Consider the following 27,601-nt stretch of genomic DNA (forward strand, 5'->3'; position numbering starts at 1 on the left):
TAAGGACATAAAAGGGAACGTAAAAATCAAAGTCATGTTTGCACATTCGATTAAAGGCCGTCGTCCCTTGTGACGGACGTGTGGGGTGCTAATACCTTCCCCGCGCGTAAATACAACTCTCGAACCTTTCACTTAAAAGTTCGTAGATCGCGTCTTTTCCGGTTTTTCCGACGTTTTCCTCAAATAAACGTTGGTGGCGACTCCGCGCGTATTCCCTTCGTGGAACACGCATCCCGCGAGTCACGCGTCGCCCTCCCGCCGAAGGGTAGGTTGCGACAGGGAGCGACGCGTCCAACTCAGGGACGACGAGTATACTGATTTTCAGGAGGAAATAGGGCGCCAACGGTGGACATCACTGGTTACTCCCATGGCCAAGTTTGATCCAGAAATAGTCCTTGAGTTTTATGCCAATGCTTGGCCAACAGAGGAAGGCGTGCGTGACATGAGGTCCTGGGTAAGGGGTCAGTGGATCCCGTTCGATGCAGATGCTATCGGTCAGCTCCTGGGATATCCGTTAGTGCTGGAAGAGGGCCAGGAGTGCGAGTATGGCCAGAGGAGGAACCGGTCTGATGGGTTCGACGAGGAGGCCATCGCCCAACTGCTATGTATACCGGGGCAGGATTTTGCCCGGACTACTGCAGGGAGGCGAGTGCGAATCATGCGCACCAACATGACCACCCTGACCCAGATATGGATGACGTTGCTCCTCAGCAACATCCTGCCCAGCGATCATAATTCTGACCTCCCCCTGCCGAAGTGTCAGTTGGTGTACGCCATCCTGACGCGGATGAGCGTCCATGTGGCTCAGTTAATCGCTGATGCCATTTATATTTTTGCAGGTATGGCGCCTACCAGGCACCCTTTGGATCCAGATAAGTCCAACAGGGCCCTGGGATTTCCCGCACTGATCACAGGACTCTGCCAGTCGTTCGGAGTCCCCATTGCACCTACCAAAGTGATTCGGCTGCCTATCACCCGGGCTTTTATTGAGAAGTACTGTACCCAGAGACAGGCTCAGGGTGATGCTCCACAGGCCGCAGGCGCGCCACCACCACCTCATCAGGCTGGCCAGGCTGGGGCATTTGACATGGAGCAGTATTTACAGCATTTGGTTCGCCAGCAGGCGGCCAACCACCGAGCACATGTACAGACCCATGATTGTTTGTACCAGATGAGCCTCAGCATGCAGAGCCAGGGCTTCGCTTCTTTTACATGCCCTACTCCAGACCAGTTCAGGGCAGAGGTTGCATGGCCCGGAGATTGGCCCGAGGCCCAAGCGAGAGAGGCGCCCCCAGAAGCTCCCGGCGATGGAGAAGAGGCCCACGAGGACGAGGAGATGGCCGATTTGCTTGACTTCTTGGGAGGGAGTGGAGATACATGACTGGGAGATCCCCAAGATTCATGTTTTCTTTCATATTTCTTTTATCATTTTTATGTTATGTTATTGTTTTGACTTGAGAGACTAATGTTTGTTTTTGTTGTTTCGATTGTCATTTGTACAGCGCATACATTTTTGTTTGGATTGTTGCGTTAGTGTTTATATATCATTACTATCGATGATGTTTGAAATTCTGGAACCGTGTAGAGTTCTTCGTTTAGGAACATCGTCCAAAAAAATATATATGTAAAACAAACAAAAATCATGATAAAAATAAAAATAGAAAAGAAAAAAATGAAATGGAGAAGAGAGCAAATGAGAAAAGAAGAGAGCAAGTAAGGAAAAAGAAAGCAAGTAAGAAAAAAAAGATGGAAAAAGAAAAATAAGTTGTCTAGCTGAAAAACCGACATGCTTTTGAAAAGAGATGACTTCCAACTTTTATTTGAAAAAAAAATTCGTTGATCATAACCAATTTTTGGAAAAAAATGTGTCTACACCCGAAGGGTGAATGCTGTGAAATTTCCCCGGACGCCCGAAATGGACTCGGATGAATGCACAAATTGATAAAAGAACATATTTTGGAAACATTGGGTTGATTTAAAATAGAGGAAATGAATCCTGAGCCCTAGCATCACATGACCATGAAAATTTGACACTTGAGTGTCCGCATAGGTGCATGCATGACCAGTTTTGCATAAAATTTCCAAATCATCATTTTTGCATTTGTGTCATGGAAATAATGTGGGGCATCCCTTTTATCCTTGAGCCAAACCAAACCCCGACATGTATCATGTCTAGCCATTCTACAAACCTTGAGCCAAAATCCTGACTCACCATAAACCTTGACCCAGGGTGAGAATGTCAATCCTTACCCTCGGAAGCAAAAAAGAAAAGAAGGAAAATTTCCAATCAAAGAGAAAGCAAAAAAAAGGAGAGAAGGAAAATTTCCAATCAAAGGAAAAAAGAGAGGAAAGGAAATTCCCAATCAAAGAGTGGGAGAAAGCGAAAAGAAAAGAAATAAAATTCTCAACCAAAGAGTGGGAGAAAGTAAAAAAGGGAAGGAAAGAAAGTTCCTGATCAAAGAAACTAGAAGAAATGTGCAGAAAGGTCTTTTTGACCAGACAATATCTGAACAATACAGAATTGTCACCAAATGAACAAGAGGAAGAAAAGGAAACCATGACCTAAAAGTGGTCTTCTCCCTTTGATTACCAACCAAAATCCTGTGCGTCGGTGACTTGCTCGCCCCGCGCAAAACAAAACCAAAAAGGAAAAGCCAAAACACACAAAAGCCGAAAAACCCACCAAAAGAACCCATTCCCAAGGGAAGTCCTATTGATTCATGATCACGCGTGTAATTTTTTGATTTGATAGGAAATAATTTGCAAAGTCAAGTCATGACATATCTATGGTTCGGAATTAGGATGAAACACTTACCTGTGCGAGATTGATACACTTTGAGTAATTTTCTTCTATTTTTGTCGAACCCAGTGTTTCCTCTAAATGGTCATTTAGAAACGAAATAATAACATCCAAAATCTCATTTATGGTTATGGGGGGGTTTCATCAGCAGACTCTCCTTCCCCGGTAGACGCATTGTTTTTCACTCAAAAAAAAAAAAAGGCATATGCTGCTCTAATCAGTTGGAATGTTTGTCTCTTTGCTAAAGCATGTTTGCATTTTAGTGGAGAAAACACCGAGACTTTTTCAAGTCTCACAAGTTATCCAGAACTACGTAGGTCTGAGTTCCTCATTGGAGGATACGTAGGAGCAAGAGCCTCGCTTTTGTCGACCACACCGCTTTTTGTTACCATGACCCAAGAGCTAGTAGCCCGCGGAGACACCTTACGGTTATCCGCACCTCGTCATTCAGTGACCCCAAGTGTGATTGATGAGCAAAGGCCAGTGTGGTCATTTGCACCCTTTCCGGAGATGTCAACATCTTCCGGTGGAGACTTTTTCAAGTCTCACAAGTTATCTAGAACTACATAGGTCTGAGTTTCTCATTGGAGGATACGTAGGAGCAAGAGCCTTGCTTTTGTCGGCCGCCCCATAATCTGTCATACTGACCCTGAGGTCATGTGACATGCATCCTTTTGTCATCCAGAGGCGGCGGGCCCGATGACATGCGGAGACAAAATTTGGTCATTCTGCACCCTTTTGTCATCCAGAGGTGGCGGGCCCGATGACATGCGGAGACAAAATTTGGTCATTCCGCACCCCTTTGCCATTCAGACACAGTCGTGTCCGATGGCGCGCAGAGACAAAATTTGGTCATTCTGCACCCTTTTGTCATCCAGAGGCGGCGGGCCCGATGACATGCGGAGACAAAATTTGGTCATTCCGCACCCCTTTGCCATTCAGACACAGTCGTGTCCGATGGCACGCAGAGACAAAATTTGGTCATTCTGCACCCTTTTGTCATCCAGAGGCGGCGGGCCCGATGACATGCGGAGACAAAATTTGGTCATTCCGCACCCCTTTGCCATTCAGACACAGTCGTGTCCGATGGCACGCAGAGACAAAATTTGGTCATTCTGCACCCTTTTGTCATCCAGAGGCGGTGGGCCCGATGACAAGCAGAGGCCAATGTGGTCATTCTGCACCCTTCGTCAATCGCGGCCGACAAGCCCGTTGACACGCGGAGATTTACATCATCTTCCGCACTTACAAGATCTGTCATACTGACTTTTGAGTCATGCTGACGGGCGGAAATACCCGAGTGGTTATCCGTATAAACATTCTTTTGCTATCTGTAAGACAGAACGCTTGATAGCATGCAGAGACTGACATAGTCTTCTGCACCTTTTGTTCCCCCGGGAACAACAAGTCATTTGCATGTGGAAATTTTATGGTCACCCGCGACTCTCGTCAACCGAGAGGAACGAAATTAGTGTCTTATCTTTACTTTCCTTTTATTTCCAATAAAAGACAAGTAAAGAGGGGCAACTGTCATACCCTAATTTCGTCCGGGGACCTTTGCTTGATGACATGCGACTTTTCTTTGGTCCTTGTGAGGTGCTTGGCACCCATCATTAGGCAATTTGTGAAATTCCGGGACATGCCGAAAAACAAAAGAAAATATTGATGCACAATCCGTAAGGTTCCGTGACACACCGGAAATCAAATGGAAGCATCGTTGCACAAATAAGTGAGGTTCCGTAACGTTCCGTAAGTCAAAAAGGGGATGATTATGTAATCCACAAGGTTCCGTAACATTACGGAAAGAAAACAAGTATCGTTACGAAATTCGTAAGTTTCCGTAACTTTAAGAAAAAAGAATCACCAAAAAAAGGGCAGGGGGTGTACTTAGTAAAAATGGGGGTGCAAATAGCAACCAGACCCACTTGGGCCCTCCAGAAGATTCCTCCAGAAGGCTGTTGCTTCTGGAGGAAGCAACCCTGCTCGCCTGGGCGAGCTGGGCGGCAAGCATCTCCCCTATTTTGCTATAAATAGGGGAGGAAGTGAGAAGGAAAAGGGTTCAGCCCCTTAGGCACTTCTCTCTCTTTCGAATTTGCTTGGAAAAATTGTTTCCGTGAAGAAAATCTAAGCCGAGGCGCTTCCGAAACGTTTTCCGTGAAGAATTTCGCAAAGGTTTCAACCGTTCTTCGACGTTCTTCATTCGTTCTTCATCGTTCTTCGATCTTCAACGGGTAAGTACCTCGAACCAAGCTTTTCGATTCATTCTATGTACCCGTGGTGGTCCACATCGTGTTTCGTGTATTTTTATTCTCATTTCATTTACTTTTTTATACCCCCTTTTGACGTGCTTAAGCCATTTTACTTAAGTCATTTCTCGCTTAACTTAAAAATAAAATAAATTTCCACCGAACGTTTGAATTATATTATCCGTTAACTTCGGTTAAAATAAATTCCGACCGTTCGCTCGTGCTGTAACCACGTTGGAAATCAAAAGGAGGTAAAATAATAATATAAAAATCAAAAAACATCTTTAGTAAAATAAAGCGGAAAATCAATCGGACGTTTTCTCTTTGGGATTTCTCATTCTTAATCGAATTGACTAAATAACTAAAGTGAAACTAAGGCTAAAAATCAACTCGCCTAGTCAAGCTCGTCCATAAAAATAGGTTTCTGAAGTTTGTCATTTCAATTTCTTACTAAGTAAAATGGATCATTTTTAAGGTCCAACGCCTTAAAATGATCATCTTTTAAGTAAAAAAAGAATCACTTGATAAAGAAAGAACTACGTAGGTCTGATTTCCTCATCGCAAATTGAGGAATACGTAGGAGCAAAGGGAAACACCCTTGTCGACCACAAAAAAGGAAAAAATATAAAAATGGTATAAAGGATATAAGGACATAAAAGGGAACTAAAAATCAAAGTCATGTTTGCACATTCGATTAAAGGTTGCCGTCCCTTGTGACGGACGTGTGGGGTGCTAATACCTTCCTCACGCGTAAATACAACTCCCGAGCCTTTCACTTAAAAAGTTCGTAGATCGCGTCTTTTCTGGTTTTTCTGACGTTTTCCTCAAATAAACGTTGGTGGCGACTCCGCACGTATTCCTTTCGTGGAACACGCATCCCGCGAGTCTCGCGTCGCCCTCCCGCCGAAGGGTAGGTTGCGACAGACTTAATAAAAGAGCAATTGTTGAAACACTTATTTGACCTGGATGTGGAAACATACCCTAAGCCTTAGTGATCGCGTGACCACAAATTTTATATTGAGTGTCCGCATGGATACGTTCTATGATTGATTTTGCATGAATTTCTAATTGTCATAACATATGATTCATGGAAGTGATTTGGGCATTTCTTCTTTCTAAGCCATTGGCCAAACAGCTGCTCCAATATACATTATTTTCTGCCATTTATGAACCCTTTGAGCCAGACATTTGATGAAAGTTTCCTACCTTACCCTAGAATGAGAGAGCAGGGGTATCTTCCAAGGGAGATTTTTACCATCTTTGGGTTAAGTCATGGATTTTTGAAGGAAGTTCAATGTTCATCAAAAAACAAAAAAAAAAAAGCAAGAAAAGAAAAAGAAGAAAAGAGAAAAAAAAGGGAAGAGAGGAAAATCAATCAAAATGGAGAAGAACAATAGGGAATGGAAAAGAAAAATGAGTTCTTTGGAACAAACAATGTCTAAACCATGTACAGAGTTGTGGTAAAGAGTAAAAAGGAAGGGAAACGATAGTAACTTGGTCAAGACGTGAAGGGATAGGAAGTGATCGCCCGTTTAAGTTACTAACCAAATCTTTGTGCCTACTCTCCTACTCACACACACACAAAAAAAAAGACCAAAGCAACCAAATCCAAAATTTCCTACAAGTCCGATCTTAAAAAATCCTATTGATCCATGATGATTATGCACATTATCCTTTATTTGATGGGAAATGACTTGCAAAATCCATTTATGACATATATGTGATTTGGAATTAAGATGAAACATTTGCCTGTGTGAAGCTTTATGTACCTTTGTGTGGTTTTCCCCTATTCGGTTGAACCCAGTGTTTCTTATAATGCTCTTTAAGAAATCAAATGCAAATGTCTTATATCTCATTATTGGTTACGAGAAATTATATCTGTATGCTTTCATTCCTCCTTCGTCCCATTATTTTTAACAAAAAAATGTGTGTTTGATGTGCCATCATTTTCTTCTATTTCCTAAACCCTTTTTGCACCATTTTAATTATTGATTGGTCTTAATTGTCAATTAATTAGGCAGTTTTATTATTTGGGCTCATTTAGCTAATTTGATGTTTTTAATCTAATTTCAGGAATTAATGAAACATTGGGCTTAATCCGGATTTTGGTTGTGGACTTGAAGAGGGCAAATAAAGAAGCGCTTACCTTAGTTAATTTCTAATTAGGAAATTTCGCAATTTTATTTTATGTTGTTCAGTGTTTATTTCGTTTTGGGCCAGAGTATTGTAATAGGGCCCAGTGACTTTGAGTGACTCTTTTTAAATAGCTGCCTTGGGATTCGTGCAGGGCATTCTATTCTGTTATGCTATTCATTATTCAGAGCTTGGTTTTAGGGTTTTCGTTTTTCTGTTTTGACGTTTCTGAGTTCGTAATGCAATTTTACGTTTTCTGCTTCTAATTACAATTTCGTTCTTGTTTCTTCTTCTACTCTCATTTACGTTTCTGTTCCATTTTACATTTCTGTTTGTTTACGTTTCTGTTCATTTACGTTTCCGTTCATTTACGTTTCTGCTTCATGTTTCAATTGCGTTCTCTATTTGAATCCATGGAAGGCTAGATTTTCTGGTGTTGTTTCCTTTTGAGGACGAAGCCCAACTCTCTTTGAGGTTTCGTTTGTAATGTGGTTTCCTGGCAGTTTTCCCTTCACCAGTTATCCCAATTTCGTGAATATTAATCAGTGCACGCTTCGTGTTCGATTAATTGCCTCTGAGCCTAACTTGCGTTCATGCTTAATGGACGAAGGGCTAACTGGTGTATGTGGTGCCTAATCACGTATTGAAAACCCTAAGTTGATTTTCGCTTAGTAAATTGAAATAGGGTTGGATTAAGTGGTTGACTGTTAGGGACGAATTCTCCATAACCCAGGATAAGAGAGTGGCTTCTGAATCAGAGGAAACAACCCGTTTTTAATATTAGTAGTTTCGTATTCCATTTTATTTGTCTGCTCTTTAATTACCAAACAACCAAACCCCCCCCCCATCGTTACTGTTACTGCAAGTATATTATGAACATTTGGCTTGTCACTGCTCGTTGGGAAACGACCTAGGATCACTTCCTAGTTACTGCATTTTCATGTTTATTTGATTCGGGTACGGCCTCGATCAGTGTTGTTTTGATCAGTTTGGGGGTTTGTTTCTTTACTAAGCGTGTTCGCATTTTAGTCAAAGTTTTTAGAGACTTCAATGTCTTCGGCCTTTACATTTCAAGACTTCAATGTCTTCAGTCTTTACATTTCAAGACTTCAATGTCTTCAGCCTTTACATTTCAAGAATTCAATGTCTTCAGCCTTTACATTTCATGACTTCAATGTATTCTATCTTTACCTTTCAAGACTTCAATGTCTTCTATCTTTACATTTCAAGACTTCAATGTCTTCAGCCTTTAAATTTCAAGACTTCAATGTCTTCAATCTTTACATTTCAGAACTTCAATGTCTTCTGTCTTTACATTTCAAGACATCAATGTCTTCTGTCCTTAATGTCTTCTTTCTTTACATTTGAAGACTTTAATGTCTTCTATCTTTACATTTGAAGACTTCAATGTCTTCTATCTTTACATTTCAAGACTTCAATGTTTTCTGTCTTTACATTTCAAGACGTTAATGTCTTCTGTCTTTACATTTCAATACTTCAATGTCTTTTATCTTTACATTTCAAGACTTCAATGTCTTCTATCTTTACATTTCAAGACTTAAATGTCTTCTGTTTTTATATTTGAAGTCTTCAATGTCTCCTATCTTTACATTTGAAGACTTCAATGTCTTCTATCTTTACATTTGAAGACTTCAATGTTATCTGTCATCACATTTCAAGACTTCAATGTATTTTGTCTTTACATTTCAAGCCTTCAATGTGTTCTATCTTTACATTTCAAGCCTTCAATGTCTTCTGTCTTTACTTTTCAAGACTTCAATGTCTTCAATCTTTATATTTCAAGACTTCAATGTCTTTTATCTTACATTTCAAGACTTCAATGTCTTCTATCTTTACATTTCAAGACTTCAATGTATTCTGTCTTTACATTTGAAGACTTTAATGTCTTTTGTCTTTATATTTGAAGACTTCAATGTCTTCTGTCTTTACATTTGAAGACTTCAATGTCTTCATTTTTTACATTTTAAGACTTCAATGTCTTCTGTCTTTACATTTCAAGACTTTAATGTCTTCTGTCTTTACATTTCAAGACTTCAATGTCTTCTTTCTTTATATTTAAAGACTTCAATGTGTTCTGTCTTTACATTTCATGACTTCAATGTCTTCAGTCTTTACATTTCAAGAGTTCAATGTCTTCTATTTTTACATTTAAAGACTTCAATGTCTTATATCTTTACATTTGAAGACTTCAATGTTTTATGTCATTACATTTCAAGACTTCATTTCAAGACTTTAACGTCTTCTGTCTTTACATTTGAAGACTTCAATGTCTTATTTCTTTACATTTGAAGACTTCAATGTTTTATTTCTTTACATTTCAAGACTTCAATGTCTTCTGTCTTTACATTTCAAGACTTCAATGTCTTTAACCTTTACATTTCAAGACTTTAATATCTTTTGTCTTTACATTTCAATACTTCAAAATCTTCTGTCTTTACATTTCAAGACTTCAATGTCTTCTGTCTTTACATTTCAAGACTTCAATATCTTATATCTTTACATTTCAAGAATTCAATGTCTTCAATCGTTACATTTGAAGACTTCAATGTCTTCAGTGTTTACATTTCAAGACTACAACATTTTTGTGTTTAATACTTTTGATACTTCATGTTGATATTTTTTATTCTTTTTACAGGTTTCACTTCCTTGGTTTTTGCCAGTTTTCGGTCAGATAGTAAGATCGCTCGAATGAAATTTGTGTCCTTATCTTTACTTACCTTTTTTTTCAATAAAAGATAAGTAAAGAAGGGCAACTGTCAGGCCCTAATTTCGTCCGGGGACTATCATTCACTGATGTTTTGATTCTCATTAATTGAACTGTGTTGTTCAACACCAATTACCGCACAAGACGAAAGATCGTTCGATGTTTTAGTCAAGGATGCGAAAGATACAAAAAGGGAGGGGCAAAAGGGTCATTTCAGGGAGTTTTCTGGACCCTGACTTGCCCAGGCTAGCCTCTGGCACGCCTGGGACCCCATATTGCTTAGGGCTGAAGGAACCAACTCGCCTGGGCAAGGTGCCAAGGTCCCAAATGCCATTTTTTGCTATAAATAGGCATGAAGGAGGGCTGAGGAAGGGGTTCCAGCATTCAGCATTGAGAGATTTTGAGAGAAATAAGGGAGAAGAAGAAGAAAGAAGAGAAAACGAAGTCGAGGCGCTGCCGAATTGCGACTGTAATCAACCTCTACATCGTTCTTCATTCAGTGTTCTTCATTCATCATCCGGTTAGTGTTTGTCTTTAAGGATATGAACATGATCTATGCACCCTTAGGGGTCCCCTTTGTTGTTCTGTGCATCTTCATCTCCTTCTATCATCAGTAATCTCTTTTCTTTTATAAAGTAAGTTTTAACCGATTATTAGTGCTGCAAGTCATCTTTTAAAGAGATTGAAGTTAATAAAGAAAACTGAGATAAAATCAACATATAATTGAATTTCTCTCCATTAAAGCCACTTGAGATCGTTCAAGGTCCAATGCCTTAACGACCTTTTTTGTTTTTGTTAGTTAAAATGAATCTTTCAAAAGCCTAAGACCAAGTCAACACACAACTTTCTTGCTTTAAAGAACTACGTAGGTCTGAATTCCTCATCGCACCTAAGGATACATAGGAGCAAGGGCAACACCCTATCGACCCCAACAAAATAAAAATATAAAAGGAAAAACTAAATAATATTGAAGTCACGTTTTTGCACACTCGATTAAAGGTTTTCGTCCCTTGGGACGAGCACGTGGGGTGCTAATACCTTCCCTATGCGCAAATAACTCGTGAACCTTTATTTTCAAAATTCACATATCTCTTTTTGGTTTTTCTAGCGTTTTCCTCGAATAAACGTTGATGGCGACTCCAACGTGTTTTTCTTTTTGGAAGACACTCTTTTCATTTTGCCTCTCCCTCCCGTCGTAGGATAGGTTGTGATAGTAATCAATTTTTTTTCTTCAAATTACATATTGCCCAATCAGAAAAGAATTTTTTTAAAAGAAAGTTAATTCTGGTCTTTTTTTTGTTTTGGTTCTATACACCTTTCTTTGATCTATTAGAAATAATGACACATGAGGGTGAAACATATAATTTTTTTGGTGTATTGTATCATTCTTTAGTGCTTCTCATTTACTTTTTACTTTCTTATATGCTTATCTTTATCTTTCGAAATACCTTATTTTCAAAAAATTCATTCTGATATTTTATCAAAAGGTTTTTACATGCAAGACAATTTTCTTATTCAGAAGGAGCATCTATCTTGCACCCGAAAAATGAATAACCAAATCTGTGTGACAAGTAACAACGGATACTGTAATTTTTAAGGGTAGCTTCTAGAGGCAGCAATATTATTATAAAGTTAGTGCCTATATAACTAATGTAAAATTATCTGTATAATGGAATATAATATGTATAATATGACGTTGACATGCGTAAATATAAATCTATTGACAAAACTGGATGTAGGATGGAGACACGTGGAAAGCAATAACATTTTGCTATAATTGTTTGGTGCAATATGGATGGAAGAAAGGCAAAACAACAGCAACAAAATACAGAAGAATTAAACACGAGGAATTAAAGTTCCTAACGCAACAGTAAAATAGCTGTCTTTGGTGGCATCATAGTTGAATCTTTTTTAATTTTAGTCTTATCTTTATAACAGATTGTAATATATATTATCAATTTGGTTTTTCAGTTGTTAATTTATAACTGATATGTACAGGTAGCTCTATTTGAATTCCCACTTAACTTAATCACTAATTAAACTACTATTTATTAAGTTTCAACTTTAAATATGGTAATCACATTCAGTTTAAAATAAACTATACAAAATGGGGATGTAGTACAAATTTTATAGTTGATGAAACTGTTGAAGACCTCGTAAATATTCTAGGTATATAGTGCACCGTTTGAATTTATCCATATTTTATTTCATAAATCCTTTAAGCTAGTCATGCAAACTATAACCAATAATTTTTTCGGCCTTTTGTTCTGACCCAAGAATCACGTAAGACATTGTTGTACAAATAAACTGATAGTATTTCTAATGGGGTGCATCCAAGAATAATGTTTTGAAATAGAATAATTTTCCCAAATTTGTAATAACAAAAGTAAAATGTAGAGCATTAAGGTTGAAACCTGTTTTTCAGTTCAGCACTCTAATTATTGATGATCAAAACAAATAAAAGAATCAACTAACAAAATTCACAATTTCCTTTTTGACAACAAAATTCACAGTTTCTTAAGCACGCAAGAAAGAAACCTAATATGAAGGTAATAGTCACTCACAAAGGTACACTCAAACATTACCACTAAACATAATATGCAGTGGTCACTCAAAAACATCAGTTCGGAAATGCTAAACCGTAAGAGATATATGTTATGAAACAAGCGTTTTAATAAAATTGGCTCAATTGTAATTTAAAAAATAAAAGAAATTTGATTATTTATGATAAAACAATATACACGAATTTGTACTAATAAGCAATATCCTAACACTTCACAATATACAGGCAATCAACCTAAACAATAACAATCTTTTTCCCTGTTTTGCCTTAGACATATAACATAGAATTTTTGTTTCTCTAGTTCCTTAACAACAAACCAATTGTCTTCTTCGGCACCGACCAACATAGATATAGAAGTTTCCTTTTAAAGTCTTACCATAAAATTGTGCAACACCAAGACTTATTTGTTTTCTTCACTTTCTGGTGTGATCAACCACAACTTGCAAACACAATGAATGTAGCATGAAACAGGTATAAGGACTTAGGAGTGAATTTCATGAAGCCAATTCAAGTTGACATCAATTTGAGGAACATATATCTTCAGATTAGGAAGCATATCTTTGAAAGCTTCCCACGAAACAGTCGTCTCTTCATCACATACCACCTCCTTTAAATTCTTTAGATTGACAATCGAGGGTGGCAATTCACACCTTGCACAACTTGTCATGTACAGATTTCTTAGATTGCAAAGATTACCAAAGTTCTCTGGTAAATTTGGAAGGTTAATGCAGTTTGAGATGTCCATATGTCTTAGATTTGAAAGTTTTCCAATAGAATTTGGTATCTCTTCCAAATCAGTACAAGAACTTAGCCTTCGAAGTTTCAAATTGTCCAAGTTTCCAATTTCTTGAGGTAATGCAGAGAGCTTATGGCAATTGGTAATACTGAGCATCTTCAAGGTGGTGATATCACATAGCCCCTTAGGCAATTCTACCAAATCTTTGCAATAGTCAACATTCAAATCTACTAGATTTGGAAAAGCATATGAAATTAGCATGTTTCTGTTTCCAAAAGCCTGTCTTGTATTACACAAGTAGAGGGATAACTTTTTAAGATTCTTCAATGTGACAAAGGGAGGAACCCAAATCCGCTCGAATCTGATTCTTTTAAGGTGGGATAATGAGCCAAACAACTCTAAATTGTTCATTTTAGAAGGATGGAAACCATAATGCATGACTATCAGAACTTTTAGTTTCCTCATTTCTTTCAGTAACTTTGGAAAGGTGCACTGATTAGTTTGAAGGTTTAAAATCAGAACCTCAGCTTGAGCAGGTTGCAGGTGGGACGAATATGATGTGCAAGTTTCATCTGCAAAAGCAACCCATATGGTGTCAATAGTAGAAGAACAAATGGAAGATCATAGCGACTTTCTTTTCTTTTAACCATCTTTACTTTGTATGTAATGTCAATACTTTTAAGAGAAAGGTAACTAACCAGTTGATATAGACAATGTCTGTGCAGGGATCTGTTTTTCTCTAGGCCACCATTCAGGTTTATTTTCTGTTATGTCAATCATCAGTCTTTTTCTCTGTTCAACTTGTTCCTGGTTGCTTTGATGAATTCCGAAGTCTCTTAGGATATCATGAAGGATGATGAAATGGTTATTGTAGTAGTAACTGTCTGTGTCACTGGTATTTTTCCTGGAAAATTAGCAAGCATTAATTCCTTAGGGTGAAAAATTCCCTCACAAGATTAAATATAAATGCTCTCTATTTGATAGAAAACTTACAGATTTCAACTTCTATCATCAAAGTAAGTTCATAAGAATGAATGCGAAGTTACGGAATGAAAGAAGTTTAAATTCTCAAGTTAAATTGTAACTATGGAATAATATATAAGGAATCAGCTGCTCCTCTCATGAGCTAACAAGCTATTGAATTATTTGTGCTATAGAATATAATAGGATAAAGTGGTTGAGATGAAATATAAGTAGTCATTGAATGTACCTTGTTACTAAGACATTAACCAGATTCATGGAAGCTAATTTGTTGACAATGGCCACTGTTTCTATGCCGTCATTATCTAGTCCATACAACTCAACCCACATATCAACAAGAGCAGCAACAGGAATTCTTTGGTCTTCAGGAAATAAAGCTAAGTCCATGAAGCACTCTTTGATGGTGGGATTATCTTCCAAGACATCTAAGATCTTTTGGAAGGAAGTAAGTAATTCAGTGTTAGAATCAAGTATAGAATGACCTTGTGACAATTGCTCCACCATCTTTTGCCACAACTCGTATGGTCGATTACTTAGTGATCTACCAATCACTTTTATGACAAGCGGTAAATTTAAACCCTTACAATGTCTAACAATCTGCAATTCAGTGCAAGCAAATATAGTTTTAGTTCAATGAGAAAATAAAAATTTCTTCTAAAAATTAAAGTATGGATTACTTGTATAATGTCAGAAAGAAGGAACAAGCACCTTTTGGACAACTTCTTCAGGAATATTTGAGCTGTTTTTTTCTAAGAGTGCATGGTGACGAAAAAGGGTCATTGCATCTTCATGAACAAGATTTTTTAAGATAAATGGAGTGCCAAATCTAGGAAATGCTACCCTTGAAGTCACCAAAATTTTATAATCTGATATCTGAACTTTGACTTTCTCAATGAAGCCTTCTGAGCCAGGCCAAACATCATCCAAGACCAACAACATTGGACTTACATCAATTTTCCTCAGCAAAATTCCCAAATGATTAACTGCATCTTCATCGCTTTGAAACGCAGGCACTTGACACCCATAATATTCAAATAGTCTTTCGATGATAATCTTCAGCTTAGGCGTTTTTGAGATGGTGACAAATAAAATATTTCCCTTGAATTTACCTAGGGAAACCAAAAAGATTAGTAATCCCAGGAATTCTTTCTACAATAATCTTAAACTGTGCATGTATTGCAAGAAAATAAATTACCACATTAACATTATATAAAAATGAACATGAATTGAAACCAAAATAACTAATGCTCATGATCAAAAGAAAATGCCTCTCTATATTTGAGTAGCATATGCAAAAGTTAGGAAATGATATCAATATTCAGCAATCTTGAACTCTGCTTTAAGGTGTTCTCTACATTTCAGAAATATATAGGGCATTAAAGCATTCCGCATACAATTAATTTCACCTATTGTTAATAAAACTTCCATTTTTTATTGATGAACACCATCTGAAATTTTGCTAATTTCCAATGAACCTTTTTTTTACCGTGAAGAACATGCATTAAATATATTAATATATTTAATATCAGTAATAAATGAATCTCTAATTAGTGAAATTTTTGTTTTGACTCTCTCTACCATCAATTAAATGATGATGTGTCACTTTAGGTCATTACGTCATTGACAATAAAGACTCAAAACAAAAGTTAAGTTTTAATATATTATCACCTGATTGATCATAAAGACTCAAAACAAAAATTTTAATATATCAAAAACTTGAAACGATAAATTTTTTTCTTAAGAATCTAAAACAAAATTTACTCATTTATCAATCATATTAAACATATTTAAATCTTAATTCGTTTATCATAGAAGAGAACCATAAAGGAGTTAGTTACGACATACCTATGACTAGTTCATCCCAACAAAGCTTTGTAACCAAAGTGGTTTTTCCCGATCCACCTAAACCAGTCAGCACAATGATGGACACGCCTTCTTTAAGAAGTTCCATTTTCAACTCACTCAATGGTGCATCCAACCCAACAATGAATTCTGGTTCTTCAGGAACATCAAAAGGACGTTTTACTTGTTGTGCCGTCTCTTCCATGAATAACTCAACTTTTCGAGTCCTTTCTCTATTCATTCAAACAAAGATCAAGTTGTGAGAAACATAGAAACTCAACATTGATACATGAGCATGAGCATCTCAAATTGAAAGCTTAGAACAAGAAAAGAGACCCTATAGTTTTTTTTTTTTTTTTACATTAAAATGAGAGAAAAAATTGTATTCGAAATCCATACTTTGGGAAACGTATAATCTTATCTTCTTAGCTTATTCTAATCTATCATATTCATTAGCTAAAAGCAATAAAGCATATCTTAACAAGAAAGTTAGCTAGTTAGGAAGAAGTTATATGATGATGATTTATAAAAAGAAATTATCCTTTTACCTTTACCTTTACACCTACTGGCTTTCTCCCTATTTCTACTACCGTCATTATTTGTTTTGAGACAATTTATCCATATATTATTCCTATTTGAACAAACATTTATAAATGAGTCCCTATGAATTGTTGAAAATATGACAGTGTTCGATTTCATATATTCTTATACCTGACACTAATTTCTTGTTTTAGTTTCAACTAACAAAACATCTCCTTCACGTTATTTTGTTTTTCTACGTGAAAAAAGAAGAAATGAAAATATATGGATTCTGGTTGGTATAAACACTTTTCTTTTTAAATTTTATACCTACATGGAAAAAAATAATCTGACATTGCTATAATTCGGCAAATAAGCTGTAAATATATTTTATTAGGATTAAAACGAAAAACAATAGTGTCAATTGTTACTAAAGTTTTAATTTAACCTTTAATTTGTGATAAATTAGATTATTTTATATCTTAAATAAGTTTTATTTTTTTTCTCAAAACAAGTTCTTTTTATTATATTTTAATAATATATATTGCATAAATGTTATATGATTAGATATAATAGTTTCAAATATTGTATTTAAAAACATGTTTAATTTACAAAATCATGTGAAAAAGCTGAATTGTGAAACGCTAAACTAACTTTAAAACGCATTAAAAAGAAACAATAAAAAAAATGTTATATATAGCAGTCGATTAGGTGGATAAACTTAATTAAAATAATTGACTTCTTAGCATCAACTAGAAAATATATGTATCTACTGCATTGAAAAGTTTGTACAAGAAGAACTGGCGTTACAATATTCAAAAATATAACTATATAGAAAATTTTGGGAACTGTAGGACAAGGCAAAGTCTATTGGGAATAAAGTTAAAATAATATTATTGTAGTAAAAAAAATGGGACAGATACGTACAACTATGTACCTTAATTAATTGAAGTTACGAGCTTGATGCCTCCTTTGGATGTGTCTTTCTGTTATGTGTTCTTCTTGTTAATGAGAGCTGCACCGTAAAGCACAATCAACAATTGAAATTATGAAAGAAGTTCTTATATAGGGTAAAAGATTTGTTAGCATCGCAAGACAGACATATTTATAGCCAGCATGATGCATGTCCTGGTAGTGTATTTGATCTAATACCTTAATTAACGTACGTGTTTTACTTTTCCTTTTTGCATTGTCTTTGAAATTTCTTTGCCTGATACATAAATATTTATGTTTTTTAATTACTTAATAAATATTTTTCATTTTTATTTAACTTTTGTTTTTTATTAAATTAATATATATATATATATATATATATATATATATATATATATACTTTTATCTGTTTCTCCTTAGATGTTAATATATTGGATTGGGTGTGGATGTATGATTTTTTCAATATGAAAAAGCACAACGAAGAAGATGGTGCGTGCACTGCACCTATCGCACACCCTTCCATTTAATTTCTGCCATGCCACGTATATGTAAAATAATGTAATAATGCATACTAATAATTAAAGTTGTTACATCTACGATGTTGCTTATTGATTATAATAATTAACCCCCATGGCCTCATAAACTTTTCAAATATAGTTTCTTGTTTCTCAAGAATTAATCCATATTATTAGTAGTGTTTGTTTTTGTTTAGAAAGGTGCATAATTTAGTAATTTTACTGTATCAATACAGAAATCGCCTCGACAGACCCGACCAAATGACGCAGAAGTACTCGTTTTTGACGTGGAAAGAGTTTAAGCCTCGGTTTCGGTTTGTTTGCTGATAAAAAAAATTAAAATAGTAAAATGAAAAGTTAAACAATGGGATTTATATTTCTATACTATAATTTAATTTAAGTTTAAATATATATTTTTCATAATTTAGTATTTTTATTTTTTCTGCAAAATATTAATTTTAATTCTCGAAAAATTCATTTGTTTTATTTTTTATCTTTAAAGTATTTTAAATAAAAAAAATTCTTCAAAGTATTTTTTATTGTTCAAAGTATTATTAAAAAATTTAATAATAAAAATAAAATAAATATATTTTATAAGAATTAAAATGAATAAAATTACAAGAAAAAATAAAAAATACTAATTTATAAGAATGAAAAAATATATTTAATTTTTTAATTTAAAAGATTTATTTTTTATAAATTTCTTAATAATTGTGCCTAAAAATGAGATAGTGCCATAGTGGATTTATGCGACACACACAAAAAACTTCATATCAATCAATTTAAATAAGAGGGTGACAGTTGTTGACCCAGTCTGTCGAGTTTGGTCTTGTAGAATTAACGAATGGCCAACACGTTCCGTTGAATCACAATGTAGTAGCATATTTGCATTCTAGTTTCTCTCTCTCAAGCATATGTCAGTTCGCCACATTTTCCGAAACCTGTTTATATTGGTACAACATGTATGAAACTAAAGAAACAAAATAGCTGTTACAAATCCGCGGAATGTGGTAGCGCTAATGCTTCCACGACCCCATGAGGAGGTTTCCTCCAAATTAAGATTCCTTGATGCTACCCATTCAGCGTTAATATATCGGATATGCATCTTGTTAACTTCACGGGGAATATGACTAATTAAGATGTTTAAATTGCCATTGCGGTGAATGAATATGAAAACATTTATACTGTGGGCAATTGTGGGAAAATGTAATTGATGTGGCCGTCAAGGTTTTAAACATGAGTTCATGACCGTAATTTGGGTCGTAACTTCAAGATTTTTTAATTGTGTTTGCGACTACAATCCGATCGCAATTGGAGACTGTATCGATGGTATTTATTTGCGATTTATCACAATATTAACAAACATGACGAAACAGTAACACAATCACCACCGATATTTACAACGTTGTCGGTCACAATTACAGTCATGATGTGGCTAAGGTGAGTCAAAATGCCTTTACATTGTGGTCCCAATTGCTGTTGCCATATTTAAACCCATGTAATTAACACTTAACAGTAACCTGCCAAGCTCTTTTTTCTTCCTGCAAGCTTTATAGGAATAATACAGTCTTTATGCAGCAGATGCATAGTGGAGGCAGTTCGTCCTTCCTGAAAGGCTGTAACCGCGCATGCAATTAGTCACGCATATATTATAATGACTCCACAACCCGCGTCCCAACAAAACTGAAGCCTCTCTCTAACACTTTCTTTGGTTGAAGCTAGGAAGATAAGAGATGCTTGTGACTTGTGAGGCAGAAAAGAGATGGAGTAAAAGTATATATGTCAGAAAAAAAAGTAAAAATAAAAGTTATTTAGTTGATTATAGAGAATTAAAAAAAAAGAGTAAAAATTATTCTTTTTAGTTATTATTATTATTAGCGAAATCGCATAGCGTGTGTCTGTCTTTCTATTGTATTAAAATTGATATATTATAACCAATTTTTCACATTATTTAATACTTGGTTAATTTTTTAAAAACTAATTTTAATTAACAGAATGATAGAAATTTAAAATTCAGACTGCAAGCTCACTCTTCAATTATTATATGTTTAATTATTATTTATTTTTTCTTCAATATTGAGGCTAGTAACTACTGCATCCCCAATCATGGATTTTTTCTGCAATATATTCATGTCCAACCGAAGAAGAAAAAAAGTATAAGTAAGAATTGAAGTAAAATAAAATATTATACTTTGATTGAAAAGCAATATTTTTTATTTGACGTCGTCAAATGTGAAAACCGTAAATATGAGTCATTTTTTATAATGGAAATATCTTTAAAAATGATTATTTAGTTAGTCGTTATTCATGCTTAATTATTAAGAATTAATATTTTTTTTTTTATTTTGGCTTGCAAATGAGAAAATGAGAGATTAAAAGCAAAAAAGATGCAAAAATAATAATTATTTGAAAAAAAAAGGTCCAGCCCAACACGTGCCCAGCGTGCAAGAATAATAATTATTTGAAAAAAAAAGGCACGTTGAGCACGAAAACAATCACTGGCGTTAAGCGATTAAGAGGCACGCTGAGCGCGAATACAAGTACCCGGGCGAAGCGCGAGTACGCAAACCCAAGTCCACTCCAGCAACTACAAAAAGAGAGTCAAACCAAGGAGAAAAGACACACCGAGTGTCAGAACACTCTAATACACACCTAAAACCACTACTACAAAAGCAGCTTATTACGTCAACAATTCAACGACGGTTTCAAAGAAACGTCGTAGAAGCTCAACCGGTGGCATATCCGTAATTAAGGGCTTCAGAACGACGACGTTTGCCGCTACCCGTCGTAGACATCCAGCTGTTGTGGCGATTCGTATTTAGCTGGGTAAGTTACAAAGACGGTTTTTTGGAAAGAACCGTCTTTGTATCGTAAATGGTAGCACGTGGCAAGCATGTGAGTGGGCCGACGAGTATACAAAGACGGTTCACTAGTGAGACCGTCGTTGTTTTTAAAGTACTTTCACGTGGCAGCCACGTGATTTGAGGATTTAAAATCCAAAGACGGTTTTATCCAAATACCCGTCTTTGGATTGTTGGTGGTTTCACGTGTAGGCCACGTGATTGGAGGCGTTAAAATACAAAGACGGTTTTTGGCTAACACCCGTCTTTGTATGGTTACAGTATAAACACGTCATCAAAGACGGTCCTGTCGCAACACTCGTCTTCGTATTGTTTGTGGTACACGTGGATTGCACGTGATTTAATGCGTTAACATACAAAGACGGGTTTACCCGAAGAGCCGTCGTTGTATGTTTAGTATAGACACGTGGCGGCCCCCTGGTGGTTGTTGTTGTCATTCAAAGACTGTCTTTGGTAGGACCCGTCGTTGTATCCTAAATTCTATCACGTTTACGACATGTGCTTCTTACTATCTCTTACGTTGGCGCGCCGTATCACTTCTTTTCTCCATTTTTTTGACTACTCACTATTGCTTTGGCACCCTAGCTACACAGAGCATCTTCTCCGACAAAGACCATCGTCTCCGACAACCACCATCTCGTATCCGTTGCGTCTCGTTCCGTTTGAAGCCGTCGCCGACAAAGGTATGGGTGCATTTAGCTCTTCTTTGTGTATCCCTTCATTTGCATGTGTTATATTCCTTCATTCATGTTATGATTCTGCTTCGTTGTTGTCTCAGGCCCTTGGTTGTTGTTGGTTGTCTTCATCGTGGTCTACATTGTACTGTTTAAGGAAGATAAGCTGGTTCCATAAGGTAAGATACATTGTGTGTTTTGTGAGAGAAAGTACGATTTTTGTCTACCTTCTTATGTAATCTGCAGCTATGGGTTGTAAATTTTTTTTTTTTTTGCGTTTCAGTGGGGTTTATGTGGGGCTCGTTGATGAAGCTGACTTGCGGGCAGTGAGTGAACGACTTTCGGGAACAGCCTGCTGCCATCCTTCATCAGTGGTGTGTCATCCTGTGCCACATTATCAGTTTCGTTGAGCGTTTGGTCTAAGTTAGTACACTGAACTTGATGAAACCCATGATGTTTAATTTGAGCTTCAGATTTACTGTCTTCATGTTTAGTTGTGTCTGTAATTGAATAAACTGGAGAATAAATTATATATAAGTATGTTGTTTGTAAAAGTTTTATTTGATGAATTACATAAGTAAATTGATTTATTTTATAATTGTCGTTAAGATGAAACATTTTGGTAGTTGCAGTAGCTTGTATGAAATGTTATGAGTACTGATGGAAAGAGTTGAATCTCCCTCTGAACCCCTTTTCAACTCATCCCCTAACTAACTCTCTAATTATTCAACTAACTATGGGGGTTACATATTAATACTGGTGATTTCTGATTCTGATCCTGGAAAGGTACTTGAGCCACTTCTAGAAGTCCTAGAATTAAAACTGAACATCTTAACTTCATCAAAAGAAGGGTAACCACTGTATGGTAAAGCACATTCAACTCTAGACCACGTAGTAGCTGATCTTATTTTTCCAAGCAAACTCATTTCCATGTTATCTTCATCAGACTCAATGCTGTCAATTTCCACCTCCAAAATTTTCACAACCTGCCTCATTGTTGGTCTAATACTAGGGTCTGTATGTGAACACAACAAACCCAAATGAAGCAATCTCTCACCTTCCTCTATGGTGTATCCCCCTTTAGCCTTCAACCTTTCATCAACTGCACTGTGCAATTGGCCTTGCACCATTAAGGACATCAGCCATTCAATTAGCCCCGGCTTATGTTCTTCAATAGGTCTTCATCCACAAATTACTTCCAACACCAATATTCCAAAACCAAACACATCAGACAAAGTTCACGCTGTTCCTCTTTGAATCACTTCAGGAGCAATGTATCCTAGTGTCCCTATTACTCTTGTTGTGCTGACCACTTGTCCCTGATGATCATGCATACGAGCCAATCCGAAATCTCCCAGCCTTGCATTCATGTCCTTATCAAGAAGAACATTGTTTGCTTTAATGTCCCTATGCAAGACCTTAACTTCCCAACCCTCATGCAGGTATAGAATCCCTGTGGCTACATTTTTCAAAACTTGAATCCTCTCTTCCCATGTTAGCATCATTCCCTCTTCACACTCAAATATCCATTTGTCTAAACTTCCATTGCTCATGAAGTCATAAACTAGAATCAAATTTCCCTTTTCTTTTTTGCACCAGCCTCTTAATCCTACTAAATTTCTGTGCTTCATTCTGCCAAGGCTTGAAACCTCGTCCAAAAACTCTCTCATCCCTTCTTCCCTTTCTTGAGGAATTCTCTTGACTGCAACTTCTACCCCATGCAAAACCCCTTTATATACCTTCCCGGTCCCTCCTACAGCAACCACATTCTCTTCAGAAAACCCCCTTGTTGCTGCATCGATCTCATGGAAACCTATCCTGTGAGGCCAATACTCCAGTTCCCAATCTTCAACTTCTTCTTGTGTCTTTCTTCTGCGGAGAACGAAAAATGCTACATAACCAAAACCAATGATTAACACAAACACAATACTGGTGACACCTACCGCGAAAGCTTGTGCTCCAGGAAACCACTTTTTATGATGAACAAATGAAGGCAAATTTTCTGTCACTAATGCATCACCAATTGAAAATTTGAATCACTAAAACTCCAAGCAAGAATCTTAGCATTGTCTATTATCCTCCCTGTTGAATAATTATTTGATATCAGTAGTGATGTTTTTGTTCTTCAACTGGGTGTTGACATCAGCCACAAACAGTTCACTTTTCCTGGTTCCTGATGCTGTAGTAGTCTTCGTATTGTGAAATTTGAAATTAATATTGTTGCAAAGGCAGAACAATGGAAATTTCAAAATATGAAAGTGCGAACTCACATGTGGAAATCTATCAATGAATTTTGCTGCATTAGCAACTTCAGTGGCAGCTCTGATTTCTTCATTTGTTGCCCCATCCTTACCATAGGCAATGTTTTCTTTGATGCTGCAACTGAAGAGTATTGGTTCCTGACTGACAAGGCCTATAAGCTTTGGTTAAGGATTGACCCCAGGCCTAAACCAGCAACCACTCCATCTTGCACTGCAGTCCTGTAAGCTTTGGTTAAGGATTGATTGTATTGAGCTATAGCTTGACTCTCGCCTGTAAATGATGCAACCTGCATTGGAGGAATGTGTATCTTTTATATTCTACTGTCTACAAACATGTAAAAGAACAAGATTGACAAGTTCCATTATGAAGATTGGCATACTTGTCGAATTGAATCAATTGTGCGCTCTACTACAGTTGCTGCTTCAGAATAAGCTGCTTGTCCACGGGATGGCAACTTTGCAAAAGTAAAGCTCATCATGGAACCAGAGATTACAAGAGGTGGAATACAAGATAGAAGGACAAGGGTTAGAAGCCAACCCTTGATGAATGCTATGACTAAACGTCCTAAAAAACATGCCACACATTGTATGAATTTTCCTACCTGGTATTATCACACAAAGGATAAAGAAAAAGTTAATTTTAATTTTTATTTTAATTTTGTTGTAGAGGAAATAGTGATGATTTGGTAGTTGTAGCTTTTCATTAATACCTTCTCTCCCAGGGCTTCTTGAATAAGAAGTGTGTCACCTGACATCCTTCCAACAACCTCACCAGTATTGGTTTCCTTGTCAAAGAAGCTGATATCTTGCCTTAAAATTGCTCTGAGCTATAAGCCTCTTATTCTTGCTGCTTGTCTCTCCTCGGTGGACACCCAACAAGCAACCTCTGAGTAATCGTTTACCCAACATATCCAACCATGAACACTCCTTCATACTTGATTCACTTCTTGTTTGTTCTTTTAATTGGTTACTTTCATCCGATAGTCTTCATGATGCAAACCATTTACCTTTCAAAATTTAACCTATACCTCAATTTTTTTCTTGTGTTTTTTGTGTAATTATATAATGAAAAGAGAATTTATCTCTAACTTAGAGATTTTTCATTTGTTGTTTGTATAAATGCTGTTAATAAAAATACAGAATATATATCCCTAACTTTTGGCTTGTTGTTTACATAAATGCTCTTACTAATGGAACGTGATTGAAATGAAGATAGTAAGACACAAAAATACTTTGTATAAATACTGAGGCTTGAAATACTCCTTGTGATTATTATTAAGAGAGTGCAAACTAAAGAAAATATTACTGAACTGAAATGGAACAAAACACTTTGGTTAAAAAACCTTAGACTTGATTTCAGCTGCTAGCCCTTATGGGCAATCCATTATTCATTATAGTAAATGTTAGTTAGTATCTTATCACATCATGCTAAAAAATGATTAGGTTGCTCTAGATCAGTATCTGTCTATGATCTATGGTTCCGATTTATTTTATATGCAACTTATGAAATTATAAGACTGACTTGGTAGGGTTGAATTGTCGATCTAAATAAAAAGAATTTTGTTTCAACTTGAATACATATTTTGATGAATTTTGTTTAAACTTATATTAATTTATTATGATGAATTATCTTAGATTCATGTTTCATGCATTTTGATGATATTAATTATATATATAATGAATTTATATATCTATTTTAAAAAGAATCTAATTTAGGAACATCTCTAATAAATTATAAGGTTGTATAAATGAATTAAAATTTATATATTCTCTTTTATGATCTCTAATTAAACTATGAAAAATTAATAAAATAACAACTAAGAAGCTGTCTATACTAGTATATTCAATTTTTTTCTTCCTACCCTTAAAAGTAAGAATCTGTCTTAATTTATTTTGCTTTTCTCAATACATCACAAGACCTATTTTTATTTATTATACCATGTGTTTTTTTATACATGTGTGTGACTTGCTTGGTCGGCTTTTCACTCAATGAACAATACTAGTGGCACTGTTTTTTTAACAGTATTTTTATCATTGATTGAAAAGGTTTAAAATTTATTAGGTGATGAGTAGTACTTCTAAATATATATACAAAAAGAGTTATTAAATGGCCTGTGTGATCCATCAAAATTCAAGATTTTTAATAATAATATATTTGAACCAATCATATAGATAATGTTGAAGAAAAAGATCCAGATAAATATAGTGTTACTAAAATGGTCTTCATTCCTATTAATTATTTAAGAACTTCAGTTTAATTCTAAACCATCATTTTGTTGAAGTTAGCAAGAGAAACAGAAGGGTACAGCAGAGGGGGCTTGGTGGGGGCTTGTTGTCTATTGTAGGGCAGGGTGGGGGCTTGTTGTCTATTGTTTGTTTTTGTTCCTGCTAGTACAGGATTCCTTCTATGTATATCTTGAAGTACCTCTGGTACTTTTTATTAATATAAATTATCTTTGCATTTCAAAAAAAATATATACTATTTAATACCTTTAACAACTAGAAAGAGTAAAAAAAAAAAATAAGAACAGAAATACCAAGATATTAATGGATGTATAAAATTATGAATGATTCATATATTACTAGGATGTTCTTATATGATAGTATTGATATATTGTTATACAATGTACAAGATTTATTTGTTTAATCATAATAAGTGCAAATTATTGTGACTGCTTTACTTAATGGATGTCTTACGATTGAATTTCATTGTGACACACAATATGTTATGCTTAATTTTGGACACCTTGTGGATTTTGCATTAATTTGTTGGATGTTTTGTGCAGTCTGGATGCTGTAAACCTGCAGAAGAATGCCAGTTTAGCTATGTGAATCCAACGACATGGACAAAGCCCACAAATGTGACTAATCAGAGCAATCCAATTGACTCTTGAATTTGATATTGAGTATTGAGGTGATTATTACATAACTCTCCTCATTAACCCGTGCTTAGGACAAGCTATATATAAGACCATATAGGTATATACAGTTCGCTAAATATCTAAACATAGCAAATAATTACTACCTTTTTAATAAGTTGCTTTTTGACAATATTTTAGCTTTTTTTTTTCTTGTTATATATGCTCTGATCTAATATGAAGTGGAAATTGAACTCCTGGTCCCAGAAAATCCTGTATTTAATCATGATAATAGTATTGTCTATGAACAAGCTGTTTTGCTTTATTTTTTTTCTGGGTTGATTCTGATATGAAAGCATTGACTTGAATTTGATTTCAAAGTATATTATGTGCTTAAGTATAGTTCATGTGATATTGAAAAATAATAAATTTGGTAGCTTTGTGTTTAATTTTCTTATAATCAGCAGTATGCAACTTGGATTAAAAAATTAAATTTCAATTTATTGTTGGTTGTAATTGATATGGTTAAGGACACTAGCATAACTCCTATCTTATAATTGTGAATTCAAGTATCCAAAGCTACCTTCCTCAAATAAAGTGCCTCAGATAAAACAACCCCAAATGAGTACACATCTGATTTCTTGGTCAATTGATGCCTCCTGAAATATTCAGGATCCAAGTATCCAAAGCTACCTTTCAAGGGTGTACTAACATGAACTTGATTGCGGATTCGATCTTTTGATAGCCACTTTGAACCCATTATCAATAACACCCTTGTAAACCTTTCCAAACCCACCTACCCCTATCACATTTGACTCATCGAAATTGTTGGTCGCTTGTTTCATCTCTTTTAAGGACAAATAACAGCACAATCCTTGAGCCATGGCTGATATGTTGGCACTACCAACACTCTATAATCAGATTAATATAAGGTCTAATATCTCCAATCCATTA

At 35.7% G+C, this 27,601-nt stretch overlaps 1 protein-coding gene and 1 pseudogene across 3 annotated transcripts; both read right to left on the reverse strand.

Moving 5' to 3' along the window:
* Positions 1-12,608: 12,608 nt before the first annotated feature.
* On the reverse strand, positions 12,609-17,610 carry LOC100805367 (probable disease resistance protein At5g66900). Of its 3 annotated transcripts, none has more exons than XM_006600946.4 (6): positions 17,483-17,610; positions 16,030-16,259; positions 14,893-15,293; positions 14,414-14,781; positions 13,902-14,107; positions 12,609-13,775 (listed from the first exon to the last, which is right to left on the reverse strand). In XM_006600946.4, the coding sequence occupies exons 2-6, from the start codon at positions 16,229-16,231 to the stop codon at positions 12,949-12,951; spliced, it is 2,004 nt and encodes a 667-aa protein (XP_006601009.1). In that variant the 5' UTR covers positions 16,232-16,259; positions 17,483-17,610; the 3' UTR covers positions 12,609-12,948. The 3 variants fall into 3 exon arrangements, with proteins under 3 accessions (XP_006601009.1, XP_014624868.1, XP_003551057.2); XM_014769382.3 differs by lacking the exon at positions 17,483-17,610 and adding an exon at positions 16,426-16,509; XM_003551009.5 differs by lacking the exon at positions 17,483-17,610 and having other exon boundaries at positions 16,030-16,419.
* Positions 17,611-22,271: 4,661 nt separating this feature from the next.
* On the reverse strand, positions 22,272-27,407 carry LOC100805906 (L-type lectin-domain containing receptor kinase VII.1-like; annotated as a pseudogene).
* Positions 27,408-27,601: the final 194 nt, after the last annotated feature.

This window comes from Glycine max, chromosome 17, assembly GCF_000004515.6.
Source record: "Glycine max cultivar Williams 82 chromosome 17, Glycine_max_v4.0, whole genome shotgun sequence".
Taxonomy (NCBI): domain Eukaryota; kingdom Viridiplantae; phylum Streptophyta; class Magnoliopsida; order Fabales; family Fabaceae; genus Glycine; species Glycine max.